This window comes from Rattus norvegicus, chromosome 11, assembly GCF_036323735.1.
Source record: "Rattus norvegicus strain BN/NHsdMcwi chromosome 11, GRCr8, whole genome shotgun sequence".
NCBI lineage: Eukaryota > Metazoa > Chordata > Mammalia > Rodentia > Muridae > Rattus > Rattus norvegicus.
Window position 1 is genome coordinate 43,622,616 of NC_086029.1, and position 27,439 is coordinate 43,650,054.

Here is a 27,439-nt window from a genome sequence, read left to right on the forward strand (position 1 = left end):
GTTCCTCTATTCAACAGGTACGGATGTATTCCCTTTGTTGCCAGAAGTGTCCACCTTGCTGTCCATCAGCCACACACATCTAGCGTAGATATGAAAAGGGCTCAATGCGTCTGTAGAAGTCAATGCCAATGAAGTCAATGCTCAATGTCAATTGTTTATAATACTTTCTATAATATCGCACCTATGATATATGACACAAGTATACATCATACTGTATTGTTGCTAGGAGCACATGCCTCGAAGGCCTTATGATGTTGGGATGTGGCTTGTATGTCTTTCAAGGATCGTGTGCTAAAATTTAATCTCTGATGGGAAAAATTTCCATACTAAAATGTTAGAAAGTGTTACAGAGGCATATAGAGGTCTGAATTTTGGAGGCAGATAAGGTTATCAGTGTGGAACCCCCAGATTCCTTTATAGGAAGAGGTGAGACCAGAGGAGGCATCCCTGTCTTGTGTTATGTGGTACCCTGTGCTGTCTAGAAACTGACAGCAAGGTCATCATCGGATACAGGCTCCTGCCCTTAGACTGGAGTTATAAGTCAAAATAAGCCGTTTTTCTTTACATTGTTACTCAGTTCAGGTATTTTGTTACAATAAAACCAAACCCAGAAAACTAATGCAGGAAATTTGCACTGGCAGTATATGGGGTTATTACTATATCTATATCCGAGAATGTGGAGGGAAGTGGCTTGGAAACTGAATAATGTGCAGAGGTCAGAGGAGTCTGGGGAAATGGGTTGGGGAAAGTTTGTATTGCTACAAGTCAAATGTTGCTGGCCAGTTCTGGGGGTGGGTCAGAAGAGACTGGCAAAGTAGTCTTAGATGGAAACAGGGAGCCCCTTAGAAAATAGGAGGGAGGTTATTCTTATATGAAATAGCAAAGAACCCTGCTGTATGGAGTCCACACCCTAAAACCCAGAGGAACACTACATGTAAAGATGACTGACTTGTTTACTGGGCAAATGTGATTTCAGATCAACCAAGATTCTTACTGCCATGTGGCCATTATTGGCTGCTTTTAGTCAGATGTATAGTAAAACTCAGGACCAAAGGGAAAGATTTGAAAACCTCTCAGTCTGGCCAAGGAGGGACCAAAGAACAAGCTCTAAAGGAGTGGCTGGAAAAACACTTGCTAGAGACATTAGTGTGGACAGAAGCCAGCCAAGGGCTGAGATCAGAGCAACTGGAAAAAGGCCTGGAGTCAAACAGGCCAGCTTGCAGCTCCTGTGGGTGCTGGCCCTTGGCATCCATGCCAGGCTGGAATTTTAGGTGTGCAGTTGTGGCGTCATGATGGTTTCCCCTGAGGTTTCAAAGGGAAGCCTGGCAGAAGCTAACCATGGATTGCAACCGCTGTGGGAAGCCCCCAGGTGAGGCAAGGTATAGAGTAGCTGATGGTGGGTGCCAGAGTTTGGTACCTGTTGGGGTTCCCAGCTTCTCAAATTTGAATAAGGAATTTGATGTGGTTAGGAGCAAGCAAAGTGAAGGAATTTATTAAGAATGCATTTTAACCGAGCAGTGGTAGTGTACACCTTTGATCCTAGCACTTGGGAGGCAAAGGCAGACAGATCTCTGTGAGTTCAAGGTCAGCCTGGGCTATACAGAGAAATCCTGTCTCGTTAAAAAAAATGCAGTCACAAGAGAGGAATCCAGAAGGAGCCTCGACTATACAAGTCATGTGGACTTTTACACCTCACAATGGGGAGCTCTGTTAATTTGCATTGTTCAGGCTTCTCACACACCCCGTGTGTTGGGAGTACCTTATAAATGCCACAGTTCATCCCAGACTTCCTGGAGTACCCATAGGTAATTCTAGCAGGCCTCCTCTGGTCTTAGCCCACAAGTTTTTCTCATACCCTATTTTTTTCCTTTGTGTGGGCCTTCCAGATTTCATTCAGCTCTTGTCTCCCTGTCCTTCCTCAGAGACAGGGTTCTGTCCGTCTGAGAAAGGTATAGCCATGGACACCTGCAGCCTTCACTGAGGAAGGCTTGGAATTCTCCCCTCACACTGTGCTAGAGAGGCTGGCCTTGGCACATTAGGGTTTAGTGTTTACCCTGCAGGATTTCAGTCTCGTTTCAGGCTGAGCATTCTTCCCCACTTTCCCGTTCCTTCCTTTGGGGCAGGAGCACTACCCCTGTTTCACCCTTAGATCTTGGAAATGGACCGTGTTCTGATTGTCCAGGTTTTCAACTGTTGAGTCAGCTTGAGTCTCTGCTGAGCCTTGAGGCTTTGGAATGAATGTCAGAAGACTGAGCCTAAGGCTGTAGGATTCTTGTGGGCAGAAACATAGGATTTTGCATTGTGAGGTGGACAGAGAAGGGTGCTATGGTTTACATATGACTTCAGTGTGCTCCCAAGGGCTCCTGGGTTGAGACTCCCCACTGGAAGGTGCCGAGAAGGAAGAAGCTGAGTGATATGATATTTAGAAGTGGGACCTTTGGGCAAAGTTGAAGGTTAGGTAGAGTCATCAGAGTAGAGAAAGCACGAGGTTCAGTGCTGGTGGCTGTGGACGAGGAAGGAGAGATCAGAAGAGGCACACACTTGTATGTGAAGCTGTGTAAAGCCCCATGCTTTCTCCTGACATTAAAAAAGCTATACCTAAGTATTGATCTTGGACCAGGGCTGTGAGTCAAAATAAACCTATTTTCCTTAAAGTTACACAGCCTCAAGTATTTCATTATAGCAACTAAAAATTGTAGTCACAGAGACCCATGTGCAGTTTCTCTCTTAGTTACATGGGAAGGACTGTTTGCACGTGCCAAAGTATACATATGGATTTTGTCAGGTAACTCAGAGTAACTGGTTCTCTCCGTACAGTGTGGGCCCCGGTGACTAAGCACAGGTTGGCAGGCTTGGCAGAAAGGGCCTTTACTTGCTGAGCATTTCATGAGCCCATGCCCATTCCTGGTGCACCTCTGTCACAGGGCAGCCCTGGCAGGCCCCAAAGGCACCAGCTCTCAGCTGCTCTTTTCTAGAGTCTTCTGTGTCACGTGTGTGATTCCCAAATGGGCCAAGAGGCGCCCACAAGGGTCAGTCCTGATCTTCTGTTAATGGCTCTACTCGATGCTTCATCCCTGAGTGACCCGTGAGTGACCGATTCGGCCCTCTCTCTCTCTCTCTCTCAAATCACTTTGAACGTGCCGAGATAGGAGCTGAGCGAATTCCCTCTTCAGAGTCTCCATGCCTCCTGAGTTAGGAGATGGGACCGTGGCCTGGGCTGCAGGAGACTTCCACTCTTAGGCTGGTGTTGTCCCCGGGCTAGTCATTACCTTTAGAACTGTCATTCTCTTAACCTCCCTGTAGGGGCATCATGGGCCATGTGCATCCTGTGGTCAGACAAGGGACCCTTGATGGCAAAATAGGATCCTCTTCTTCTTCTCCTTCTCCTTCTCCTTCTCCTTCTCCTTCTCTTCCTCCTCCTCCTCCTCCTCCTCCTCCTCTTCCTCCTCCTCCTTCTTCTCTTCCTCCCCCCCTCCTCCTCCTCTTCCTCCTCCTCCTCCTCCTTCTTCTCAGCTTTTTTTTTTTTTTTTGCTATTCAAGAGATGACTCACATGCAGGATGCTGCCATGGGCTCTGTACCTTTACGAGTTCTCCCGAGCCTCTTTCCACACACCATTTCTTTTTCTTTTTTTTAATTGGATATATTTTTTGTTTTATGTATACATATATTTTTAAATGTTATCCCCTTTCTTGGTTTCCCCTCCAGAAACCCCCTATCCCATCTCCTTCCCCCTGCTTCTATGAGGATGCTCCCTCACCCACCCACTCCCTCCCACCTCCCCACCCTAACATTCCCCTACACTGGGGTATCGAGCCCCGACAGGACCAAGGGCATCTCCTCTCCTCACTGCTTGTCTTTAAGAACATTTTCTACATTGTTTATTCATCGTATACTTGTGCATGTGCAGGGGTCAGGGGCAACTTGTGGGAGTTGACTCCCTCTTCCTACCCTGTGGGTCCCGACCAAACTCTGGCCATCAGGCTTGGTGACAGGTCCCTTTACTCCCTCAGTTACCCCAATGGCTCAGCATCACTTCCTAACCTGGGTGAAGGACGTCCTGTTTCTCAGGCTTATGAAATCTAATGTGTGTCTCAGGGAATCCACTGCCCCAGCTGTTCTTTTGAGCACACAAGCCAAGTAGGCAGATCCACTGGCTGAATGCTCTGTGCTCACCAGGCAGCTGCTGAAATCACGAGGACGCTGGATGGGAGGTGCAGTTACTGGGAAAAGAACCCAAGCAAGCGAAGCAAAGCAGTAGACCCCAGGTTTCCCTGGAGAGCTGGAGGACTCCCCAGCGCAGCCCAGAGCTGTAACCAACACCGGAGACAATATGGCGGATGCAGAAGATCTGTGGCTTGAAGACCTTGCCCTTGCTTAGTGTATGAATAAAGAGTTTAGGCTCTGGCCAGAGTAGCCTGCTTACCTCTTCTGCATGGCTGACCCTGTCCCTTATCCAGGCTCAGTGTCCCCAGCACACACACAGCAATGAAGATGAAGCTCATTGCTGCACTAATGACCCCCGAAGCCTTTCTTCTTTCCGTGCTGCCATGGAAAGATCTCAAGGGAAAGTCGGGGCTCCTGAGGACCAAACATGGGAACCTCAAGTCTGTACCCATCCCTCAGGGCAGAGCTAGGCACACAAAGTTGGGGAGAAGGCTTGGTGGTAGAGTGCTTGCTGTGCAAACGTAAGGACCTGACAGGACCTGAGGGGATCCGAGGGGACCTGAGTTCTGGTCCCTAGCAATCTCATTAAAAAGGAAGTCAAGTGTGGGGGTACACCCCTGAAATCCAAGTACTGGGAGGCAGAGACAGGAGGGTGCCTGGACGTTTGGGGCTAGCCAACCTAGCTAATCGATGAGATCTGGATTTAGAGAGAGATATTTTGTCAAATAAAGGAAGAGAGAAAGAAGGAAAGAAAGAAAGAAGAAAGAAAGAAAGAAAGAAAGAAAGAAAGAAAGAAAGAAAGATAGATAGATAAAGAGCAAAAGACAAAGACACCTAATGTTGACCTCTGACCTCTATTCAGGCCTGCATCTCACCCCCACCCCACACACACATAAACTCATTTTTTATGCACATTTATAAAGTAAATACATAAATCTCTTAGAAGACACAAACCTTTGCTGGCTAATACATTTCTTTGACAAGCTGGATGCTGAGAAATCTTTGCTCTTCAGACGGGCATACCATTCATCATGGTTGCTGAGTGCACCTGGAAAACACTCCCTAGAAACACCTCAGTTTGTCCCTTTTGTATAAATAAACTTTGTCACCCCACTGACAAAACCCACTTCCTGTCCCTCCAGGTGACAGCATACTTCCAATCCGGCCTCTTGGCTCCCAGCCCACTCTGGGGATGTCTCATCTGGGCCACGGGGTTCCCTTCTTTCTCCACTGACCAACATCTGAAAGGTTTCACTTAAGTGAAGCAGGTCACGCCCCCACTGTGTGAAACCTGTACTCTGCCCATTGTAACCAGACACAGAAGCCAGCTGTGGTCCTGTTCCTCTCTATCTGCTTCCCTCATGATCTCTAAAGCACACGTGGCCAGCTCGGTCACACTTCTTCACAGTCACCTTGACTGGCACAGGAGAGAGGTTTCCCCAGCACCCGCCAGAACAGAGCCCTGTTATTATCAACTCTGTCTTCACAGTAAAACTTCCACGGAATGAGTATGTGGCTCATCCTCCCAGATGCTGAGCTCTGCAGGGACTGTGTCAGCAACCGGAGTGTCGCCTGTCACAGGATGGGTGCCCTCTGAACCTTTGGTGGGTGAATGAACCAGGGCCCCTTGTAAGCATGGCTGGGTGCCCATCCTTGGCTCTGGGTTGCAGGCTGGGATGTGGGCTTGGTGTTATCACAGCCTCTAAGCTCTCCTGAGATGCTGGAAATCCAGTCTTTTTTTAAATGTAAAATGTTCCAACTTTAAAACACGAAATAAGCCAAAGACAACATGCCTACAAGGCCACATCCGGGCCACAGGCTGCTGGTGTGTGTGTGTGTGTGTGTGTGTGTGTGTGTGTGTGTGTGTGAGAGAGAGAGAGAGAGAGAGAGACCTCTGCTTTCTGTTCCCAGCCATTCCTGCAGCCCAGGCACATGGCTTTGAAGCAGGAGGAAGGCGCATTTGGCCTTTGCTCTAGACCTGGCAGGGGCTCGATGGATAAGCACACAGAGCTGAGGGCTGGTTCTCATCAGGGGCCTGTGAAGGGAGCCCTTCGGTTGGCGCCCCAGGGCATCTGGCTTTCGGGATTGATTTGTGTATTTTCCTATGCAGATGAGGAAAGTCTGGCAGGTCTGCAAGCTTTAGATTCAGTGCATCCCTCTGCAAGGCCATGCTTTGGTGGCCATGAGATGGCCTGTCAGGCACATAGTGGTCGCGGACCATTCTGGCTTCTACAACAGCTCAGAATGACGTCAGCACTCAAAGACTGGGAAGAAGATAGTTCTCAAACTTTCTAAAACACAGCCATTGTCTTTGGCGCAAACACAATAACAGCAGCAAACAGTAATAAATAGCAATATGACCGAACTACAATATTAACCGTCAAAATGACACGGTATTTATTCTTCTGGATTTCTCCGAGGTCCTAATGTCTAAGAATAAATTCTGTAATTATCCTCTGGCCTCTTTTTCCTTAACTTTGCAGCAAGGGTCTTTTTCCATGTGGCCAATACTGCCTACCATCTTGCTTAGATTCCAATATTGGGAGGGTTTTGCTGTTTCTGAGTTTCGGAATACATTTTGTAGGCAAGTGTGTGCTGGTAGTTTTCTTTCTTTCTTTTTTTCTTTTCTTTTCTTTTTTTTTTTTTTTTCCGGAGCTGGGGACCGAACCCAGGGTCTTGCACTTGCTAGGCAAGCGCCCTACCACTGAGCTAAATCCCCAACCCCTTCTGGTAGTTTTCTATGGGTTATTCCTTTGGAATAAATCCCCACATGTTTTATATCAGAAGTGGGTAGGGCTTGTTTATATCCTGACTTACATGATAAACTTACTGATTTGTACGACAAGCACATGTGTACCGATTTGAATATATAAATAGTGAGGACAAGTTCTGGGTTGCCCTGCAACTTTGACGGTCGGATGTTTGATTTTCCTGAAGGTTTCCATAATACCACTTTAATTCTCCTTCTTTGGACTATGGATGTGTATACAATGTATATGCAATGTGCACATTGTACTGGTATACATTGTCTCTAGCCTTTCTCCACATTTCCTCCCTGCTGGAGTCTTGATTAATTGACTGATTGATTGATTGCTGAGTTCATAATTTTTTTTAAGCCCTTAGCAGAGCAGAGAGTAACCTTGAATGGTTTTCCTACTGTAAATATCCCACACTCTATTATATCAGAATTTGTAGCTTGGGTTTGCTACATAGAGCTGGCTACTGGCTTCTATATTAGCATTTTATTTATTATTTGATATGTTCATACCTGTATACAGGACATTCTGATCTTATCCACATCATACCACCTCCATTCAACTCCCCCTGGACCTCCCAACCTACCTACCTCCCAACTTCTATCTCCTTTTAAAAACACTATTTATTATTAATAGCCCCAAGTTTTCTTAGTGCGGACCACTTTGGTTCTGCCTGTGTCATACATAGAGTGGTTCCAAGAGGAGCTGATTGGGTGACTATGAGAGGCTTCCCCACCCCATCATGGTAGATTTCAATATGTGTGTGTGGCACACTTGAAGTCACAGGAGTGATTCCACTGTGCTGTGATATACACCCCCAGGAATGCCCAGTGTCTGACTATCAACAGAACACACTCTCTTAGTGAACACAAGGGAAAGAGTGCTTACGCCTGCAACTGTGCTCTGGGACCACAGGGAAGATGGCAGCCACCATGCCCCATCTGACCAGGTGAATTATGGGAAGGCAGAGGCCAAGGTGGTCAGCATTGGTTGCACAGCACAGCCTCGTCTAGGGCAATACTTCCCACAACTATCTGTTTCGTGCACACAGATAGCTGTATTCATTTGGCATAGCATAAAGAAGAGTAACCGGGTATTGCTTGATGTCCAAATCAATGGCTGGGGTGGGTCAGGGGGCGGGGACATCTAGCCTACTGTATCCTTCCAGAGTTAAGTTGGGGCAGCCCACACTGGAGCCTCTCTTGACTTCTATAAAGTCACTGGATACTGAGTTTTTCATAAAACCCCCTAAATTTTCTCAAAAATTCTCTTCCTATCTCTCGCCTACCGCTCAGTCCCAAAGTCACCACCTCAGCCACACATTCCTAAAACTCAACCTGTGTACTCACTTCCTGTTACCCTGTAATAAAACGCTCCGCATTTTAACGGTCTTCGATAAAACACGTATCATCTTGCAGCCTCTGTGGGGCAGGAATTCGGGGGCAGCTGAGAGCAGAGTTTCTTGCTTTTGGTGCGGGGAGGTCTCCTGAGGTTACATCTCTGGTTGGAGGGCTACACTCCCAAGGTAACCAACTGATAGGGAGAAGTTGGCACCGCTGGAGGGGGGGCGTGGAGGTTGGCACTGGTTCCTCCCCTCACAGGCCCAGGGTGTGAGGTGGCAGCTGGCTTCTTTGGGAATGGATGTAAACAAATAAGAAGCCAACCTCACCACAGTGTGCAGACCAGACTTGGTGCGTGTAGGAAGAGGGCGCTCACGGACATACATTCCTGCAGTTCACTATGGCTGCAAACTTGAGTTCTATTCGGATGTCCCACCAAGACGCACACACTGAAATCCCTCTTGCCGGTACCTGAGAATAGGACCTTTACTTACAGATAGGACCTTTAGAGGGGAGCGTAAGTTGATGTGGGGTCATTCAACTGGACCCTGAACAATCTCATGTGTGCCTTTATAATAAGAGGAAGCCAAGCCTGTACACGGGCATGGGTGGTGTGACAGACAAACGTGAAGACAGACAAAGCCAGCCAGAGGCCCCATGGAGCCGGCCCTGATGGCATCTCAGTCTTGAAGTTCCAACTTCCACAACTGTGGAGAAGCAGGCTTCCGGGTGGGTGTGCGTCTGGGGGCACACTGCTGCTGCCCTAGCAAATGAATATCAAAGAAGGAGGTTACAGCTAATAAGTGACAATGGAAAGTGACATCTAATAGTCCTGTGGGGTCGGACAGAAGGAGGTCTGAGTTCTCTGTGTCGAGGTTGGGCCAACCAGAGGCATTTCTGAGAGATCTTGGAGGGAGCCAGGCTCGTCTTGTTCCTACAAAATCCATCTGGGAGAAGGGAAAAGGAGAGAAAGGGTGAGTTCAATGAGCCTTCGCTGGCCCTCTGAGCATGGTTTAACTTGAGCCAGGAGGGAGCCTTCCTAAAGAACTGGGCACCAGGGTGTGCCCCCGCCTTGGTGTGTCATTTCCTGCTATGGTCACATTTTCTGGGTGGGCTCCAGGGATTCTGCTATTTCCTTAATAAGAGCATGAAAAGCCACACAACACAATGGGCCTCAAAGGCTGGGCTAAGGCTGTCCCAAGGCCAAGTGTGGGCAGGCCTCGGCTTTTTAGCCAAGATCAAGGTGCCAGGAGCTCTCCCCAGCCAAGACAGGGCCACTTAAGAGCAGCCAGCCCAATTATCTAAATAAACACGGGCTCGCAAGAACGATTAACTTCAGTCCCGGCGTTAAACAATTGCCAAAAAGTAAAAATTCAAGCGGTGGAGTATCTTGTTATCACATGTATTGGGGAGGAGGGAGCTTGGCAGCAACAGAGGCAAAACCCGTGTGGGCGGGAAATAACCACCTTTAAAGAAACAACAAAGTCCTGGGAACGGTTCAGAGCTCAGCATCAATAAGGGTGCAGCCAGCCCTGAGTCAGACCTGAATTACCTTGGCCACTTCCTGAGGTCACGGCTAGGATAAAGTCTTTGAGGCAAGATAAGTTCTGCCGCTAAAGCGTGGAGGGTGTTCAGAGTCTGTCAGCCGTGGTCCTCACAGCTTAGACCTAGGTGGCTGTTTTCTCTCTTCTATCAGTCTTGAGGACCGTACTTGGGATGGACTGAGGATGGAGCTCACGTAGGAGGGAGCCTGCCTAGCGTGCACCAGGCTCTGGCTTTGATCCCAGCATTGCAAAACCTAGGCATGGCTGGTGCGTGTTTGTAACAAGAGGACTCGGGGAGATGGAGGCAGCAGGGGCAGAAGTTCAGGGCCATCCTTAGCTACATATTGAGTTTTATGCCAGCCACGGCAACACACAAGGCTGGCCCAAGAAAACACTAATAACAGCTCTTCCCCTCCTCCCCCATTTAGGCATTATTTCTTCATAGCTCTAAGAGAGCATGGGCCTTCCAGAACGTTCCTTTTCACCTGCAGTATACAATGGCACCGTTTCCACAAATAATAACTTGCCAATTCGTCACAGCATTCATGCTTTGGATTTTTGACAGTTCAATCTATGACCACAAATTCCTATGAAAACTCCCAAATTTGCATACAAACATTTAGCTCTAAGCAAGTTTGACACGACATTGCTTATTGTGTCAAAAAAATGAAAGAAAAAAAAAAAACCCAACCCTGAATGTCCCCCTGGGTGTTACAAGAGGATGAAAATCAGGGCAGTCTTTAAGTTCCTTTTCTTTTTTAAGATTTATTTATTTATTATATATAAGTACACTGTAGCTGTTTTTTCAGAGACACCAGAAGAGGGCATCGGATCCCGTTAGAGATGGTTGTGAGCCACCATGTGGTTGCTGGGAATTGAACTCAGGACCTCTGGAAGAGCAGTCAGTGCTTTTAACCGCTGAGCCACCTCTCCAGCCCCCTTTAAAAACAGAGCTGATGAGGCCGGAGAGAGGGCTCAGTGGTTAGACTCAGTGTAAGGACTCGAAGTAGATTCCCAAGCACATGATACACCAACCCCAGCACAAGCATTTACACGCACACACCTACACACTGACCTTCAGACATACACATCATTAAAAATCACAACCTGAAATTAAAATAAAGCTTATATTTACATTTCCCAAATATGTTAATAAAGGGGAAGAGCCACACACAGAGCTACATGTGTGTGACGCCATTGAGGGGACAGATACAGTGGCAAAGGAGAGGTCTTTAATCATTTTACATTTATTTATTTTAGTCTGTGTGCACACATGCTTTGCTTGTGTATATGTACTTATTTGCTCGGTACCTATGAAGATCAGAAGAAGGCATTAGATCCATAAAACTGGAGTCCCAGATGGCTGTGATCCACTGTGTGGGTGCTGGGAACATAACCAGATCCTCTGCAAAAGTAGCCAGTGCTCTAAACTGCTGACCAAGCTGTTCTCCAGCTCCCTCTCCTGTTTTGAAAAAGGGTTTCCTGTAGCTCAGGAATAACACAAACTCCTGCTCCTCTTGTCCCCACGTCCCGGGTGCTGGGATTGTGAGTGTCTACCTCCACCCTTGGCTCAGAGGGATGTCCTTAAAGACGAACAGGCACGAAGCGTCTCCTTCCCGACAAGCAGGATTTACTGGGGATTTTTCTCTCTCCAGTGTTGTTTTATCTATATTTTTAAAATATGAACTCTTGTACAATTTGTAAAAGAAATAATGGGACTAGTATATTAAAACCTCTGATTTCTAAGATAAAAATTTAAGCTCATACAGGCTCAGTCTTCCTTGCATGGCAACATGTGCCCTTTGGAGAACCGAGGACTTTACTGTTCAGAGAGGGGAGCTTAGTGGAAAAGGGGCTGGTTCTAGTCTTTTGTGTATATACGTGAATTGTGGCTTAGAAGAAACAACTGCAAAGTTTTTTTATTCGTGTGTGTGTGTGTGTGTGTGTGTGTGTGTGCTGTGTGTATGTATGCTCTGTGTGTGTGTGTGTGTGTGTGTGTGTGTGTGTGTGTGTGTGTGCAGTACCCAAGAAGACCAGAAGAGGATGTCAGGATCTCAATGTGATCAACTAAACTTAGGTCCTCCAGAAGAGCAGCAGAGACTCTTAATTATTGAGCCACTTCTCCAGTCCCTGAACAATGTTTTTAATCTGAAGACAAAAATATACCTACTAAGTTTCAAGCACACGATTTACAAAGCAACGAGAAAGGAGTTTTGAAGAACACAGAGAGGATTGGAGTTATTCCCCAGGTAAATGCCCTGTAGTGTCTGTGAAAAGCTAAATTGTCCCAAGAATAGTTTGAATAATGTTACAGAAACTTTTGCAGATTTAAAAAACATACCTGAAGACTCTCACCATTTAAACAGTGGCTTCTACTTCAACACAGATTTTATTTTTACATTTATAGAAGTTTATTTTGTAGCCCAGGCCTACCATAACCAAGATTCAGGAGGCGAGGCAGGAGGATTACCTTGCTTGCGTATACAGTCAAGCCTTGTCTCAACATAACATGTTGGGAAGGACCTTCCAATAAGTATGTAGGGATGACAAACCCTACTTTTCCCTGCTAGTCACAATGGCCTCTGCCGTCATTCTTGTAACCTCATGACCACAGCACCAAAAAGGGAGGAAGAGGAAGGGACCAGGGTCCAACACTCCCATCAAGGTCACATCCTTGATGCCTGAAAAAACTTTCTCTAAGCCTGTCTACCTCTCAGGGGCACCACACTGAGAAGCAATCCTGTACAAAGGTTGTGGGAGGACATTTAAGAGCCATTCTAATACCAGGTGGCCTGATGTCACTGATGGTGACCAGGTCTCCAAGGTGCCAACACCAGACACTATCCATGAAGGGTTTCGGATGATAATCACACTGGCCCATGAACCAGAGCATTTGTTGTCCAGGTAGGGAAACTGAGGCTTTGCAAGGACACTGGCCCGCCTGATCTGACGTCATGCTTTTAGTCATTACTGTTCCCCCTGAGGCTGATATTGTGTTAAATCTTGACCCCAGGAGCTGTGTTAGTCTTTGATCTTAGCTGTAGTCAGTGCTCTGTTGCTACTAAGGAAAAAACAGAAACAAAGTAACGTAAAGAATGGGAGTTCATTTAGTTCAAAGTTGCGAGGGCCCTGGTCTCCCAGCAGCATCTGAGGGTTTGCATTTTGTTATAGCATAGAGCGTCACAAGGAGAGACAGAGCCAGCAGCCCTTCAGGTCCTCTTCTATGTGTGTGTGTGTGTGTGTGTGTGTGTGTGTGTGTGTGTGTGTGTGTGTGCACACGCGCGCGCGCGCGCGCACACGCGCCTGTGTGTGAGTGGGTGTACTTGTACATGTTTATGTGAGAATGCACATGTGTGCATGTGTGTATATGGACCAGAAGACAACCACATGTGTTGCTCCTTAGATGCCAGCCACCTTGTTTCTTGAGACAGGGTCTCTCCTGGGTCGGGAGTTCATTAAGTAGGCAAGGCTGGTTGGCCAGCGAGCACCAGGGACTCTCCTGTCTCCTCTTCCCAGTGCTAGGATGGTTTACCCTAGAGGCCAGAAGGGGATACCAGATCCCTGGGAGTCAGATCTACAGACACCTCTGAGCTGTTCTGTGTGAGTGCTGGGAACAACTCAGATCCTCTGGAAGAGCAGCTCTTAACTATGGAGCCATCTCAGACCTCCAGCACTTAAACTTCGGGGAGAGCATCAGAACATAGCATGGCTAATCCATCCAATCTGGCGATAGTATTGTGACCATGTACTAACAGCAGGACCTTGAATTCACTAGTTCATTCTTCCACTGGTTGCTTTCTGGGGTCCTACAGTGGGCCGGACAACAGGAATTAGGTTGAGGAGGAGGAGGAGGAGACATATTCCACATAGAGCATGTGGTCATGTAGAAGGAAGTCTTAAGCGAGGCAGACATTTCAACGTGTAGCGGTCGTGAAGTGAGAAAGAACCTCCTCCGTGTTCTGCGTGTTTATTTCATCTGCTCTGTATCCAGCCAGTTACCTTCTGCAGAGCCTGGTGTGAGTCAAATGTGCAGGTCCTTTGACAAGGACTACATCAGAGTTCCCAGATGGCGCCAGCAGGCTCTCAAGACAAACTCAGGGCTCTCTAGGGACTGATGGCTAAGCTGGCGCAAAGCATCTTGGGTGATCCAATGAGACAGATCGACAGAGAAATTGTTTGGTCAGCCCTGTGTGTTTATGCATCTATAGCAAGTGCTCTTGTGCCAAGCGCAGACCAGCCTGACGCTCTCCCTGCCCCTTCCCTTCCAGACTGCCTGTCTTACACGGCTTCACAAGTCCTGTCCAGAAGGTGCTACGGGAAGCAGAGATGTAAGGTCCTCGTCGATAATTACCACTTCGGAAGCCCATGTCTTCCCGGAGTGAAAAAATACCTCACTGTTGCCTACGCGTGTGGTAAGAATAAACCCTCAACCAGCTCTGTGAACACGTGCCTGGTAGGGAAATGGTAGCCATGTCCAAACAGGAGTGTGTGACACTTTAATTGTACATTGTGGGCAGGGCATGGCCAACAAACACGACCAGGCGAGGGAAGAATGGAGCAAGGTTTATTACAACGAGTCAGGAGTGCACCAGAGTCGTTTGCGCCCACACAATCATCCAGAAAAACACCTTGGGGGAGGTCCGCGGTACTGAGCATGCTCAGTTTAAGTTCATTTGACCAGTCAACTCAGAGTCCTGGGGTAGACATTTAAAAGGTGAAAATGGTGGATGAGGACTCCTCTGGGCATGCTCAGTTCATGTCATAAGGGCAGCATACAGGAAATGGGCATAGCTGGGCACACTTGCAATCCCAGCTCTCAAGCAGCTGAGGCAGAAAGATTGCTGGGAATTCAAGGGCTGGCCTGGGCTACATACAGGTCCTTAACTCAAAAGAAGAGTAATGATAATGACCGGCAAGTGTATTTTCAGATGTATGCGGCATCTCTTTCCCAGAATGGTTTCAGCTGAAACCAAAGGAATGGACAGTTTGAGAGTCTAGTAACATAGGCGCTTGCCCCTAAGGGTGCCTGCCCTTCTGTGCTGCTGACAGAAAGAGCCCATCGGCCTCTGCCAACTTGCCTTGCACACCCCAGACTCTTTCTCTCCATTGTCCTAGTTTATGACATTCACATCGGATAAGCAATAGGGTTTTCTTTGGCCAAAATAGTTTCGGGAGCACATCAGGCAATCAGATTGGCAGTGGATGGGGAGAGTAGGGATTGTTCAAGCATCCTGGGACAGCGCAGAGGTTGCCGAGAACAAATGATTTCTATCTTGCTTCTTCCGAAGCCCTGAAACGCACTGGTGTCATGTGAGTTCACAGAAGTGTTGTTCGGCTCCTTTTTAGCCCTCCGGTATCATTCAGGGACCCTCAGCGACTCGCCCAGGAGCTACCAACCTCTGTCACAGCTACAGGCTTCCACAGGCTTCCACGCGCTGTCCCGTGTCTTTAGAAATCCCTGCTCCACTTGGCTTCTGTCTTCAGGAAGCCACTTATGAGCAAACCAGCATCTGTGTGCAGGGGACTGTGGGGTCCAATCTGTAATCTTGTTGCATAGCTCCCTCTTCTGAAATGAGTAGGGTGGTGGAGGGAAAGCGGGATGCTCAACAAGGAAGAACTTGATGCCTCCCCGGCATATCCACCTAATTATGCAACTACTACTATTGCCAGTTTAAGAATATCCCCATCACCACAATCCATTCTGAACCAGTTTGAAGAAACTTTTCAAAAACGGGGTCTCATGTCATCCAGGGTGGCCTTAAAGTTACCGAATAGTCAGAGGTGGCTGTAAACTTTTAATCCTCCTGTCTCTACTCTCAGGTGCTAGAATTACAGGCACGTACTCTTCCACATAGTAAACAGACCGATGTCTCACAGCTACATGATCTGGTGGGTTGTTTGACAAAGCTCATCCCAGAATGCCCGTCTGCTCCAAGCGTCTCTCCACAATTTGTGGAGAGCAGGAGTCTCATTTCAGCACATCTTGAGAATTAGCTGAGGGAGGGAGGGAGGAAGGGAGAGGGGGAGGGGGAGGGGGAGGGGAGGGAGGAGAGGGGAGGGGGAGGGGATACGGAGAGAGACCGGAAGGAGAACTGCCACTTCCGGTAGGGAAAGACAACAGGGACCCGGGCTTTACTTCTGCCAGGAAATCAGAGAGAGTGTTCTTGGAGCCCAGGGATGAGCGAAAGGTTATTGAGCTAAAAAGCGTTTGTCCCGGTGCTACTGTATTCTGGGATCAATGCTATGTCTCTCCAGCATTTCCGCTGCACCTCTCCAGAAAGCTGCCCTCATCTTGATGGGCACAAAAGTGCCAGGGTCTCCTGGATTTGGGGGGTTCACAATTTATGGCTTGTTCTCTGTTTGTTGGTCCTGGATGTTTCCAGAAGAATTTAGTTAAGCACTCAGAGAAGGAAGCAGGGTTTTCTTGTAGCTGGGGTGACTTACAGGGTCTCTGCACTGCGGATCTCACCTCGTTTGTGTTGGCTTCACTTCCTCTTCCTATTGCCACTTCTCTCAGATACCATCTGGGTTGAGGCAAAAATATAAATAAGCAATTTTCTGCAGCTAGAGTCCTTGGCATCCTCTCCCTTCTCCCAGTTGGCAGCAGTGTGCTTCACCTCCGTAACTGTATCTTTCTTCTCTCTAGATCTCTCTGTCTCTTTGTCTGCCTGACTCTCTGTCTCTGTCTCTATCTCTCTGTGTGTCTCTGTCTCTCTGTGTCTCTGTTTCTCTGTGTCTGTCTCTCTGTCTCTCTCTCTCTTTCTCTCTCTCTCTGGGTCTCTGGTAGCCCAGGCTAGTCCTGAACCCTTCCATCATCAAGGGTGCACCTCTGATCTTTCTCTCACAAACCATCCTTCCATCCTTCCTTAGATTTAGTGAACCATGTGAGCCCTGATTGCTGGCTCCTCTAGGTCTATACTGAAGTGACAAGATGAGGGTTTCAGAGAAAAAGCAGAAGAGAACAGAACAGGAGTGGGCAGGAGTTGGAGCTGGTCCTCACTGGTCCACTTGCTTTACTGTAACTCAGATATGCTAGGATTCCCCTTTAACAGCTTTCTAAGGCTCTCCCAGCCTGAGCTCACCCACTTGAGGCACCTCGGTGGACTTCAGTACACTGAAAGCTGTATAGCTGCCCCCCCATTTTTGTGACCCCCCAAAGTTTCCCATGCTCTCCAGTGCCCCCACTAATCAATTCGGTCTCTAGATTTACCTTCTCTAGGCGGTTCACATAAATAGAGTTGTGCAATAGATGGGTTTGGTAGCTGCCTTCTCCCACGGAGCGTGTTGTTTTGAGATTCGTCCTCGTGTCCTTTTCATTACTAACATTTTCCATGGGATGTGTGTGCTGTGGTTTATTTACTTTCCTCTTTGAGGTGGGGTCTTGCTGTGTAGTCTAAGCTGGTTTGAAAGTTAACGCCCTGCTACCTCAGCTCTCTCACTTTTAAGATCCTTTAAAAGAAAATATCTGTTAAATAATAAATATATGTGCATAAAGATAAACCTATTTTTGCAGAGGTGTGTGCATAGAGGTGCCTGCAGAGACCAGAAAAGAGAGGCGGGGCCCCTGGGGCTGAGCTTACAGACAGTTAGTCAGAAGCTGCCCAGTGTAAGCTAGGAGTAAACTCGGGCCCTCTGCGCCAGCCGATAAACTGCGCCGTCTCCACAACCCCAGCTTCTTAAAAACATAGTGCAAATGTATATGCCTAAGTTCATCTGTCTGGGCACTCAATGGTCTCATATCGCCATCTGTGTCAGTGTGTGTGTGTGTGTGTGTGTGTGTGTGTGTGTGTGTGTGTGTGTGTGAGAGAGAGAGAGAGAGAGAGAGAGAGAGAGAGGCTGTAAGTCATCTGCAAGTATTTTGTAAATCTTTACCTACATTGTACCTTAAATATATATTATTTGCAAAGGTTTTTTGTTTAATATACCATGTTTTTAAAATACTTCTTTTTGGTTTTTAGTTCCCAAGAACATACTCACGGCGGTTGACCCAGCCGTTGCTAACCTAAATCCCTCTCTGAAGAAAGACGATGAATACGGTAATTTCGACGACGGCTTACTCCCAGCATTTCCTTTTAAGTGAGGTCAAGTAGGCACACAAGACCATGGTGGAAGGAGGCCACAGAGGTGTCCGGCTGCTCTGCTGATACAACAGGGTGTGGCTGGTGGTTACTTTCGTGCATGCGGCCAGCTAGCGCTTTGTTTCAAAAAAAGAATTAAAATCACAAATAGGATACGTTTACCCCCATTCGCTTTTCCTAGAAGAAAAAAAAATTAAAATTCACTTTGAACAACAGATCTCAGAAACAACTTGGGTTCTTGCAACAACAGGAGCTTGCAGCAAAGCTGGGGCCCGGGGCCAGCTGACCGTGCCATCCCTCCCCAGTCCCTTCCTTCCCACGTAACTTACACGAATAGGGACGTAGTCTGCTTTTATGTTTTAAACATTTTCCTTATGCGTATAAGTACATGGATGTGGCCCCACGTGAGCCTGGGGACAGCCTGTGGGAGCCAGTCCTTTTCTTTTACTCTATGGGTCCTGGGGCATGAGCTCTATCATCAGGCTTAACAGCCTTTACCCACTGAGCCTTCCTGTCAGTCTGAATTTTCTTTTTAATGACACATAGAGCAAAATCAGCCCTGTGAAGTGCCTGATAGAAACTGCAGAAACCCCATAGAATACATAAGACGCTAACTTTGGGTATCAAGGGTTTGTCTTGTGCTATTTTGTTTTACTTAAAACTCCCCCCCCCCATTGAAAGTAAAGTATAGCTGTTCCCTCTCTATCCTAGGGTTGATTCTAAAACTTTCCTCGAGCCGTCCAACCAGCAGATGTTCAAGCCCTGTAAATAAAGCAGCTCAGTATTTGCACAGAACCCACATGGTCCTCCTGTGCGCTTTAATCTCTAGGGGCCTTGTGGTCATCAATGCCATGTCATTGTGCTGTGTAGTTTAAGAAACAGTGACAAGAAAGAAACCTGCAGACATTCCATTTCTTCTGCGCAATCTTCCTGTCTGTGGGTGAATCCATGGATGTGGGCCACCCTAACACAGAGGACTGGCTTCGCGCTTTGCTTCCCTGTGTACCACTTGCTACAGAAAACACGACACCGAGGCATAACAGCTCTCAGCCTAAAGCTAGGGTGAGGACTAGAAACAGCCTCCATAATTCTGGTTCATAGCCTCCCTGCCTACCAGGTTCTGCATCCCAGCCTCCTTCTGTCTCTCACTTGGTTCCCACCTGGTCCCGAAGGCTCCCTACCCACCTTTAGTGCAACCACAAGAGCCACATCTTTCTTAGAGATATCTCCCCTGCATGATAGTCTCAGGGCTCCCTGAACTCCAATACTGCTCCATCTGCACTTGCTAAGCGTCCACTAGCATCCTGATCCCTCCCATGTGAAAGCAGCCCAGCCACACATTGTGTGTGTGTGTTTGTGTGTGTATTGTGTGTGTGTTGTGTATGTGTTTGTGTGTGTGTTGTGTGTGTATTGTGTGTGTATTTGTGTGTGTTGTGTGTGTGTTGTGTGTGTATTGTGTGTGTATTTGTGTGTGTATTGTGTGTGTTGTGTGTGTCTGTGTCTGTGTGTATGTGTCTGTCTGTGTGTGTTGTATGTGTATTGTGTGTGTGATGTGTGTGTGTGTGTCTGTATGTGTGTGTCTGTCTCTGTGTGTGTGTTGTGTCTGTGTGTCTGTGTGTGTCTGTGTGTGTGTGTCTTTGTGTGTGTGTGTCTGTGTGTGTGTCTGTGTGTGTGTCTGTATCTGTGTTTGTGTGTGTGTCTGTATGTGTGTGTTGTGTGTCTGTCTGTGTATCTCTGTGTGTGTCTGTCTGTGTATATATATGTGAGTGAGTATGTGTGTGTCTGTGTATGTGTGTGTATGTGAGTGTGTGTGTGAGTATATGTGTGTGTGTCTGTGTATGTGTGTGAGTGTGTCTGTGTATGTGTGTGAGTGTGTGTGTGTCTGTGTATGTGTGTGAGTGTGTGTGTGTCTGTGTATGTGTGTGTATGTGTGTGTGAGTGTGTGTGTGTCTGTCTGTCTGTGTATGTATATGTGGGTTAGTGTGTGTGTGTATGTATATGTGAGTGTGTGTGTGTCTGTGTATGTATATGTGAGTTAGTGTGTATGTGAGTGTGTGTGTGTGTGTGTGTGTGTGTGTGTGTGTGTGTGTGATCTGATAATCCTCACATACCTCCCTCTGTAACCCCAGGTCTGGACCACAGAGCACACAGCAGTCCCATGGTAAACTGAGGGATTATTTACTCAGACTGGTGGAAGCCACTGTTGGGATGGAAGAGTGGACTCTGTTCTGGACGAGGGCACATGAACTGCACCTCAAGTTGGACTTGAGACTTTGCAATGTTTTGGATCCCTTTAATGATTTGATATTTTCAGAGATGGCTTTGGCATCAGCTGCTTTTCCTGTCACTGGCCATCGTGGTGTTGGGACTGGGAGACAGTTAAGAACCAGAGGACACATAGGAAGTGGGACCAGATTACAAACCTCAAGGCCCACCCTCCATGACTCCCTCCCTCCAGTGAAGACCCACAACCTCCCAAAGCACACTGCTGGCTGGGGACCGAGTCTTCAAATGCATGAGCCCATGGGGACACTTCACACGAAGGCCTAGGTGCTGGCTGTTCTAACTCCTATAGCTTAGTCGGAAGCCTGGTGGTTTGACAGCTAGGACTATCCATTCCTGTGGCAGGCAGGACTTTCAGGATAGGCACACAGTTCTGACCAATGGCCTTTGCACATTGCAGGTATAAAATTCAACCCAAGCGGATCGAGGGTTGTGCGGAAAGATGGCGTTATTGTCAGCAACTCTCTGGCTGCGTTTGCTTACATTCGAGGTAGGTGAATGAGTGGGAACTTCTGGGGACACGAAGGGGGTTACCTACCGCCTTGCTGACAAGTACTCTGGTGACCAAAGGACCATGGCTTTAGTTGTACCTGGCAACTGCGGTGTTGTGATATCCAGATAGTACAGGACTGGGACTCAAATACAGCCACAAAACCAAGGGACCAACAAGGATAAAGTTGAGTTACTGAGGGTTTCATCTCCAAAGGTAGTTCCCCCTGGAAAAGTAGAAATGCTTTTGTCTAAAACTTTGGATGATTGAATCCTCCCAACATCTGGAACGAAAACAAGGCAGCTCACACAGAACCAAAACAGGGATGACACAGTGACCTCAGGAGGCTTGAGAATTCCTCTGGTCGCCAAGATTTCCTTGTTAGTGTCCCCAGAGAAGGCTAACACCAGGTCTGGCTGAGTATGGTCCTCTCTGTGGAGGGGTGTACACTGTCCTTGCTACCCTCTGCCTTTCCTAGGACAGATTGCATCTTGGAATGTTGCCTGTAGTCTCAACACTGACTCCCTGCTCAAGGAGGGCTCTGTCAGTCATCTTTCCTTCGCCATTGCATAATGCAAGACCTAGGCTCCTCCTGAAATAAAAGGAGGTGTGTTAGGCTCATAGTTCTGGGGGGTCAAGTTCAAGACCCAGTGACTCAATCAATCAGGGGGCCGAGGGCACAATGGGGCATTTCAAGTGATCACACTTTAAACCAGAGGACAGGGAGAGAAAGGAAGAGAGCAGAGTCCTACAATTCTCTTTGATGGCACAGGCCTAATGACATAAAGACTTCCTATTGACTCCACCTTTTAAAAGTGGACACCAGCCCCCAGGGCCACCAACATCAAACCCAACTCTTACTTATAGGTCTTAGGGGGAAGGAGCACTTGAGTAACATGCACTCTAATGGGTACATGGGTGTTGCTATTCAAGCCTGCTGGGGCTGGGCTTGTGTGAGGTAGAGCTTCCTCAAAGGGAAATTAAGGCTTAGAGAAACATCTTAATACAGGAGCTAGAGAGCCTGGCCCAGTTCTCTGTCACACCCACCCCTGTCTTCCCAACTCACTGTGCTCCTCCAGTAGGCTTGCCCGACGCTGTCTGGCTCTTGGCCTCTCTTTTTTCCTCACAACCCCTCCCCCATTTCCATCCTTGCTGCCCCTAGTGACTGCCAAAGTTAAAGAATATGGAGATTTGGGTTTTAGAAGTGTGTCCAGTTTCAAAGTTCCTTCAAGTGGAGGACAACGATGAAAAGACTCAGAGGTGCTGCTAGCTGAGGTGCCACCATGCTGGGTCCTCCGCTGTTGGGCTCCGTCCTTTCTCAGCCACCTTGGTCTAACTTAGTCTCTATAATAAAACTCTGTAGACTGGAGCTTAAGAAACAGTTTGTTTCCTAACAGTTCTGAAGGAGGCTGGAAGTCTTTGACCAAGAGCTTCCTTCTGGCTTATAGATACTAGCTGCTTGCTGTGTGTGTGTGTGTGTGTGTGTGTGTGTGTGTGTGTGTGTGTGTGTGTGCAAATAAAGAAGAGAGAGTGTGTGTATTTTTTAAATACCACCAGTCCTATCAGATGAGAACCCTCTTGTGAACACTGTTAACCTTAATTAGTTCCAAAAAGTTCCACCAACACAGTCTCATTAGAGTTTGGGGGGACATGGTCATTACAGAGCAATGACTCTAAGGGATGGGGCTTTGATCCCGGATTCTGTGCCTAAGGAGCTGAGGGTCAAGGAGCTGGACATTTGCCTAGGGCACCACGGACAGTGGCTGGGTCCAGCTTCATGTTGGGTAGAGAGCAAGGCTATCAATCAACTTCTACAAAGAACCTTGTCTTCAGGATTTGACTGACAGGAGCCTTTTGCCCCTGCATTATGTAAATACCCCTTCCTGCAGCCTCGAGGTGCTCATCCTGCTATGTGTCTGGAGGACGTGTTTGCCTGTCTAGCTCCTTTAGGGCTGATGACTGTCATCGTGTTTACCTCTGTCATATCTCTGTGTCTGGGACAGCTCTGGGGGCAGACCGGGTTACAGAGAGCAGGTAACAAATGGCTAAATAATAAGTCTGAGTTGACGTATGGCTGTCTTATACTCTGTTCTCATCTGTGATTTGTGCATCTTCTTTACGTATCCGGAAAGATGGCTCTGTGGTTAAGAGTGTTTGCTGCTCTTGCAGAGGACCCTAGCTCAGTTCTCAGCACCGTGTCTCGGGGGCTTACCGCGGCCTGCAAGTCTAGCTCAGGGGAACTGACACCTTCCTTTCACCTCTGCAGATACCTACACACATGTGGTGTACATGCACACAGACACATACATGTAAAACGTGTCTGTGGGTGCATGGGTGCTATGGCATGCATGTGGTCCAGTTTATGTAGCCAATGCCTTTATCCACTGAGCCATCTATAAACCCTAACAGTGCTCCATCCCTTTAATATGATGGCTCTTATTTGGCTTGTTGTGAGCTAAGCCAGTATGTGCACCTTAGCAAGTCATGGGTGTGCGGCAGAAACCTTGCTATGGGACTGGGGCCCAAAACCTGCATGTGGGCTCCTGGCATTCTTTGAGAGCCAAGCCTCTGGCCAGAGCAGCTGGAAAACCAAGAGCTTGAGCAGAGAGCATTCCTGGTAAACTGAGGGAAGCCAAAAGACATTCCTAGTCAGCTATCAAGTGGCTTTGACACATAAATCCATCACACTGATGGGAAACAAGCAGACAGGCAACCCAAGCCAAGGGGCAGGGGAGGTGAGTGGAAGGGATGTGAGAGTGTCTCAGAAAGACAATATCTCCTCTGGTTATCTGCCTGATCTGCAAGGCTATTTCTCATAGAAAGGGGAAGTGTGTGTGTGTGTGTGTGTGTGTGTGTGTGTGTGTGTGTGTGTATGTGTGTGTGTATGTGTGTGTGTGTATGTGTGTGTATGTGTGTGTGTGTAATATGTGTTATAGATGTGTGATAATCTTGGTGTGTATGTAGTGCATGCACATTTGTGTGCTGCGTTTTTGGTGTGTAGTAGAGTGGTGTATGTATATGGTGCATGGTATGTATGTATGTGTGTGTGCTGTGTGTAGGCTGGGGGTACTTGTTTATGATATGGGAGCCTCTAGGATAGAACTGTGTGCACATGTGTTTGTGCACATGTGTTTATGTATGTACGTGTGATCCCGGGGAAGGCAGTTTATAGCTGTTTCAGCAGAAGCCATTGTCCCCCGACTGAAAGACTTATTAATTTAGTTTTGTTCTCTAAATAAATAACATGGTCCCTCTCAGACCACCAAATTAACATCATATTGACATCTGGCTTTTAGTGTTTACCTCATCTGTGCCTACAGGCCTGCCTTCGTGACTCAATATCCTGTCACTGCCTCTGGTGTGTGTGTGTGTGTGTGTGTGTGTGTGTGTGTGTGTGTGTGTCCAGCCTCAGGCAAGCCTGAGAACTTTCGGGGTGTCGGGAATCTGGGACCATGGCCAGGGCAGCCTTGTGGTTCTAAGACAGGAACTCCAGGACATCTGATGAGCTGTGTGAAGGAGAGATTTTATCACACATCACAAAGTCAGTCACATGACCCTTGCAGAGAGGACATTCAAAGAACAGCACAGCCCTGTCACATGGGTGGGCTCTGACATGTCCACAGCTTCTGCAACTCTGACAGAAAGTCCTGTCACACTCCTGAGTGCCATCAGAACTGGTTCCAAACACTTTGTGCTTCTTCCTCCTGGAGGACTCTGGCCATAGTCCCCCAAGAGATAGACCTTTGCTGGTGGCTTCTGGTGTCTTATCTGGGTGTGACTAAATTTGAACTGGAGCTTATGTTGGCTCCAGACCAGGATCTAAAGAGCAAATGGGGCCTGGAGGCCATTGGCCACCCATCCTAGAATCATGAGACAGATGATAAGTCATTCCCTCTAGCCTGTGATGAACTGAGACTAAATTTAGAAAAATAGCAACAAAAACACTGTGAAGATTCTATTCAACCACAGCAAAACAAATGCTTTGTGTTTCAAAAAGAGATGACAGAGCAGGGGTCCCAACAGTCTGACTGGTCCAGTCAGTTCTAGAAAGTGGAGTAAATATTGTTTTGTGTAAAGTCTGGGGCAGTGGCCTAAGCCCAGGTTCAAGTCAGTGGCGACTTTGAAAAGCGTCATCACTAAAGACGCCAGCTCATCCCTAATGTGCCATCTGCCTACAATCTGGTTACTGACTTCTTATGAATAAAAAGTTTTCTTCCCATGGAACTGCTGACAGCTTGTCTTCCCCCATTCCTGGACCACTGGACCTCAGTGACAGTGATGTGAACTCTCGAACAGAGTGTTCCTGTGGCAAAAGGAACCTCTGAATCCCAGGAGTAGAACCAGGAGCCTGACACCTGGGGAGGTGTGCTGACTGTGGTAGCATGTGATGTACCCTAAGGTAGCATATGATGTACTCTAAGGATTATGACTCACTTAATTCAATTAATCTAAATTCTTTAAAAGTAGAGCTGAGGTATGTGACTCAGTGGTAGAGCACTTGCCTAGTGGTATTCTAGAGCAAAACCCTGATCCAGAGTTGATGGAGTCTGAGGATCTATCTGGTCCAGCGCTACTCCTTCCTTGGACAGGGAGGGGCAGGGTGGGGTCCTGGACAGCAACCATGAATCTTTTTGTTCCTCAGAGACCTGACATAGAAGTGCGTTTCTGCCTGGAGCTGGCCCTGTCCTCCACACAAGTGGCCAGAAAACGATTAAGGCTCTGGTCTCTTGCTACGTCACAAAAGCTATCAATTCCAACACATGGGACTCTCGAGCTTTGTCTGAACTATGTCAGAAGAGAGAACGGACCGGCAGAGCAGGCTTTGATCTGCAAGAGAGAGGAGGACTGACCAGATGCCCTGGCCTTGGTATCATAGTTTAGTGACTCTGTGTCAAGCATCGGTGTCTCCAGATAGCCCATCCCCCACCACTCCCAGCCGTCAAAGTAGCTTCACTCCTGTGGAAAGGGCTCGTGGCTCTGTGAGAGCCAGATCTTTATACACTTTGTCTCTTCGACACTAGACACTAGAGTTGACGCTGACAGAGACAGTTTGCTGTCCTTTCCTCAGCCAAAATAAATGTTAATTCAGACATCTTCATCTTAAAGAGAGTGGGTAGATAAGAGGCAGAGGTCATAACATGCTGGGCAGATGAGTAGAGCCCCTCTAGGGACAGCTTGGGCTGTGGGAAGGAGGTATCCCCTTTCAGGAAGATAAAAGTGTCTGGGTTCCATCTCTCCTGTCAGATCTCAGCTGTGAGGTCCCTCCCTGCAGAGGAATCTCGGCAGCCCTGGAGTTTTGAGACTCCAGTCTAGACCTCTGGGGAAAGACAGCAGTTGTAAAGACAACAGTCTTCATTGTTTTTCCCACAATGAAAGAGTGTGCCGGGAGGAGGCCCAGCAGTTGAGATGTCCCGAGAAAATGCTGGGGGCACCAAAGTATATTCCACAAGGAGCTCTAGGATCCAGCCTGGTTCTGCCTGGAAAGGCTGCTGGCCTCTGCAATTTTCCCTCCCAGCCTCAGTTTGAACATCTGTAGGCGTGGCCAATCAATGGGCCCCAGCTCAAATCTATAAATAAAGTTTAATTGGGACACGGGCCTCGTACTATACATAGTATCAGTGGCTGCTAGTTATAATTTGAATCTGGGATGTTCCCCCTAAGTTCATGTTCTGAATGTGTGTTCCCCACTAGTAATGCCATTTTGGGAAGAACCCGGGGTCCTGGTCTACTGTTCTCTGACAGGAGAGAGGGCAAGTCTTCAAAATTATGAGCCAAAATGAACCCTTTCGGATCCTCACATGTTCTCTTCTTCTCGCAGCCCACCCCGAGAGAGCTGCTCTGCTGTTCGTGTCTAGTGTCTGCATCGGCCTGTTCCTCACACTGTGTGCCCTGGTCATCAGAGTGTCCTGCACCAAGGACTTCCAGGAGCTGAGGCAGGGGAGGGAGCACCTGGTGCAAGGGAGTGACAAGGCGGAGGAGGACAGTGAGGAGGATGTGGAAGAGGAGGACTCCTCAGATTCTGAGTTTCCTGTGGAATTGTCCAGGTTTTGTAGGACTACGTATCCAGCCTATAGCTCTATAGAAGCCGCTGAGCTGGCAGAAAGGATTGAGCGCAGGGAGCAAATCATTCAAGAAATATGGATGAACAGTGGCCTAGACTCCTCGCTCCCCAGGAACATGGGCCATTTCTACTGAAAACCAGATGCATCTGGATAAGATTATACTTTCTGAAGAAGGAAGGATCCAGAATGCGCTGTCTCCCCACCCTGTCCAGTTCTGGTCCACTTGTACCTTCTATGAAGGAGAACCTGTCATGTCATCCGAGATGGGTGAAGCCGGAAAGGTGTCAAAGGGACACCTCACTGTTTACAGCACACCCTGGAATAAATTGGGAGGAAGACGTGGAGTCTTGTACTCGTTTGAAATCATGTCTAGAGATCAATAACTCTATACAGAATTTCGGTTCACATTCACTCAGCGTGTACAATGCCAGGTGACGGGTCATCTATATTCTTGACCTAAGTAAACAGGGGGCCGCACATATTCGGGAAGCGGCAAGATGGGTCAGTGGGTGAACGGTGAGTGCTAGCAAGCCTGACCTCCTGAGTTCAATCCACAGTATGGATGGAGGGAAGCAGCCCCTGAAAGCTGTCCTCTGACCGTCTTACATGTGTCGTTATACAGAGACAAGAACCTAAGCAGAGGGTAATAGTGACAGGATAGTAAACGCCCACAAATGCCCTGGGAGTATAGAGAAACAGGGAAGAGACTTTGCCTGTCAGA

General features: G+C 47.8%; 1 protein-coding gene across 5 annotated transcripts in view; it reads left to right on the forward strand.

Annotated features, from left to right (window-relative positions):
* The window catches only part of Eva1c (eva-1 homolog C), a 74,065-nt gene extending 47,003 nt beyond the window's left edge, over positions 1-27,062 (forward strand). For 3 of the 5 annotated variants that reach the window (XM_017598089.3, XM_340966.10, XM_017598090.3), the window contains 4 exons: positions 14,074-14,217; positions 17,764-17,841; positions 20,567-20,656; positions 26,475-27,062. In XM_017598089.3, the coding sequence (XP_017453578.1) occupies positions 14,074-14,217; positions 17,764-17,841; positions 20,567-20,656; positions 26,475-26,851 (689 nt within the window). In that variant the 3' untranslated portion in view covers positions 26,852-27,062. Of the gene's footprint in view, positions 1-14,073; positions 14,218-17,763; positions 17,842-20,566; positions 20,657-25,298 lie in introns of all 5 variants that reach the window. The other 2 variants (XR_010056249.1, XM_039088774.2) reach the window with 2 other exon arrangements.
* Positions 27,063-27,439: the final 377 nt, after the last annotated feature.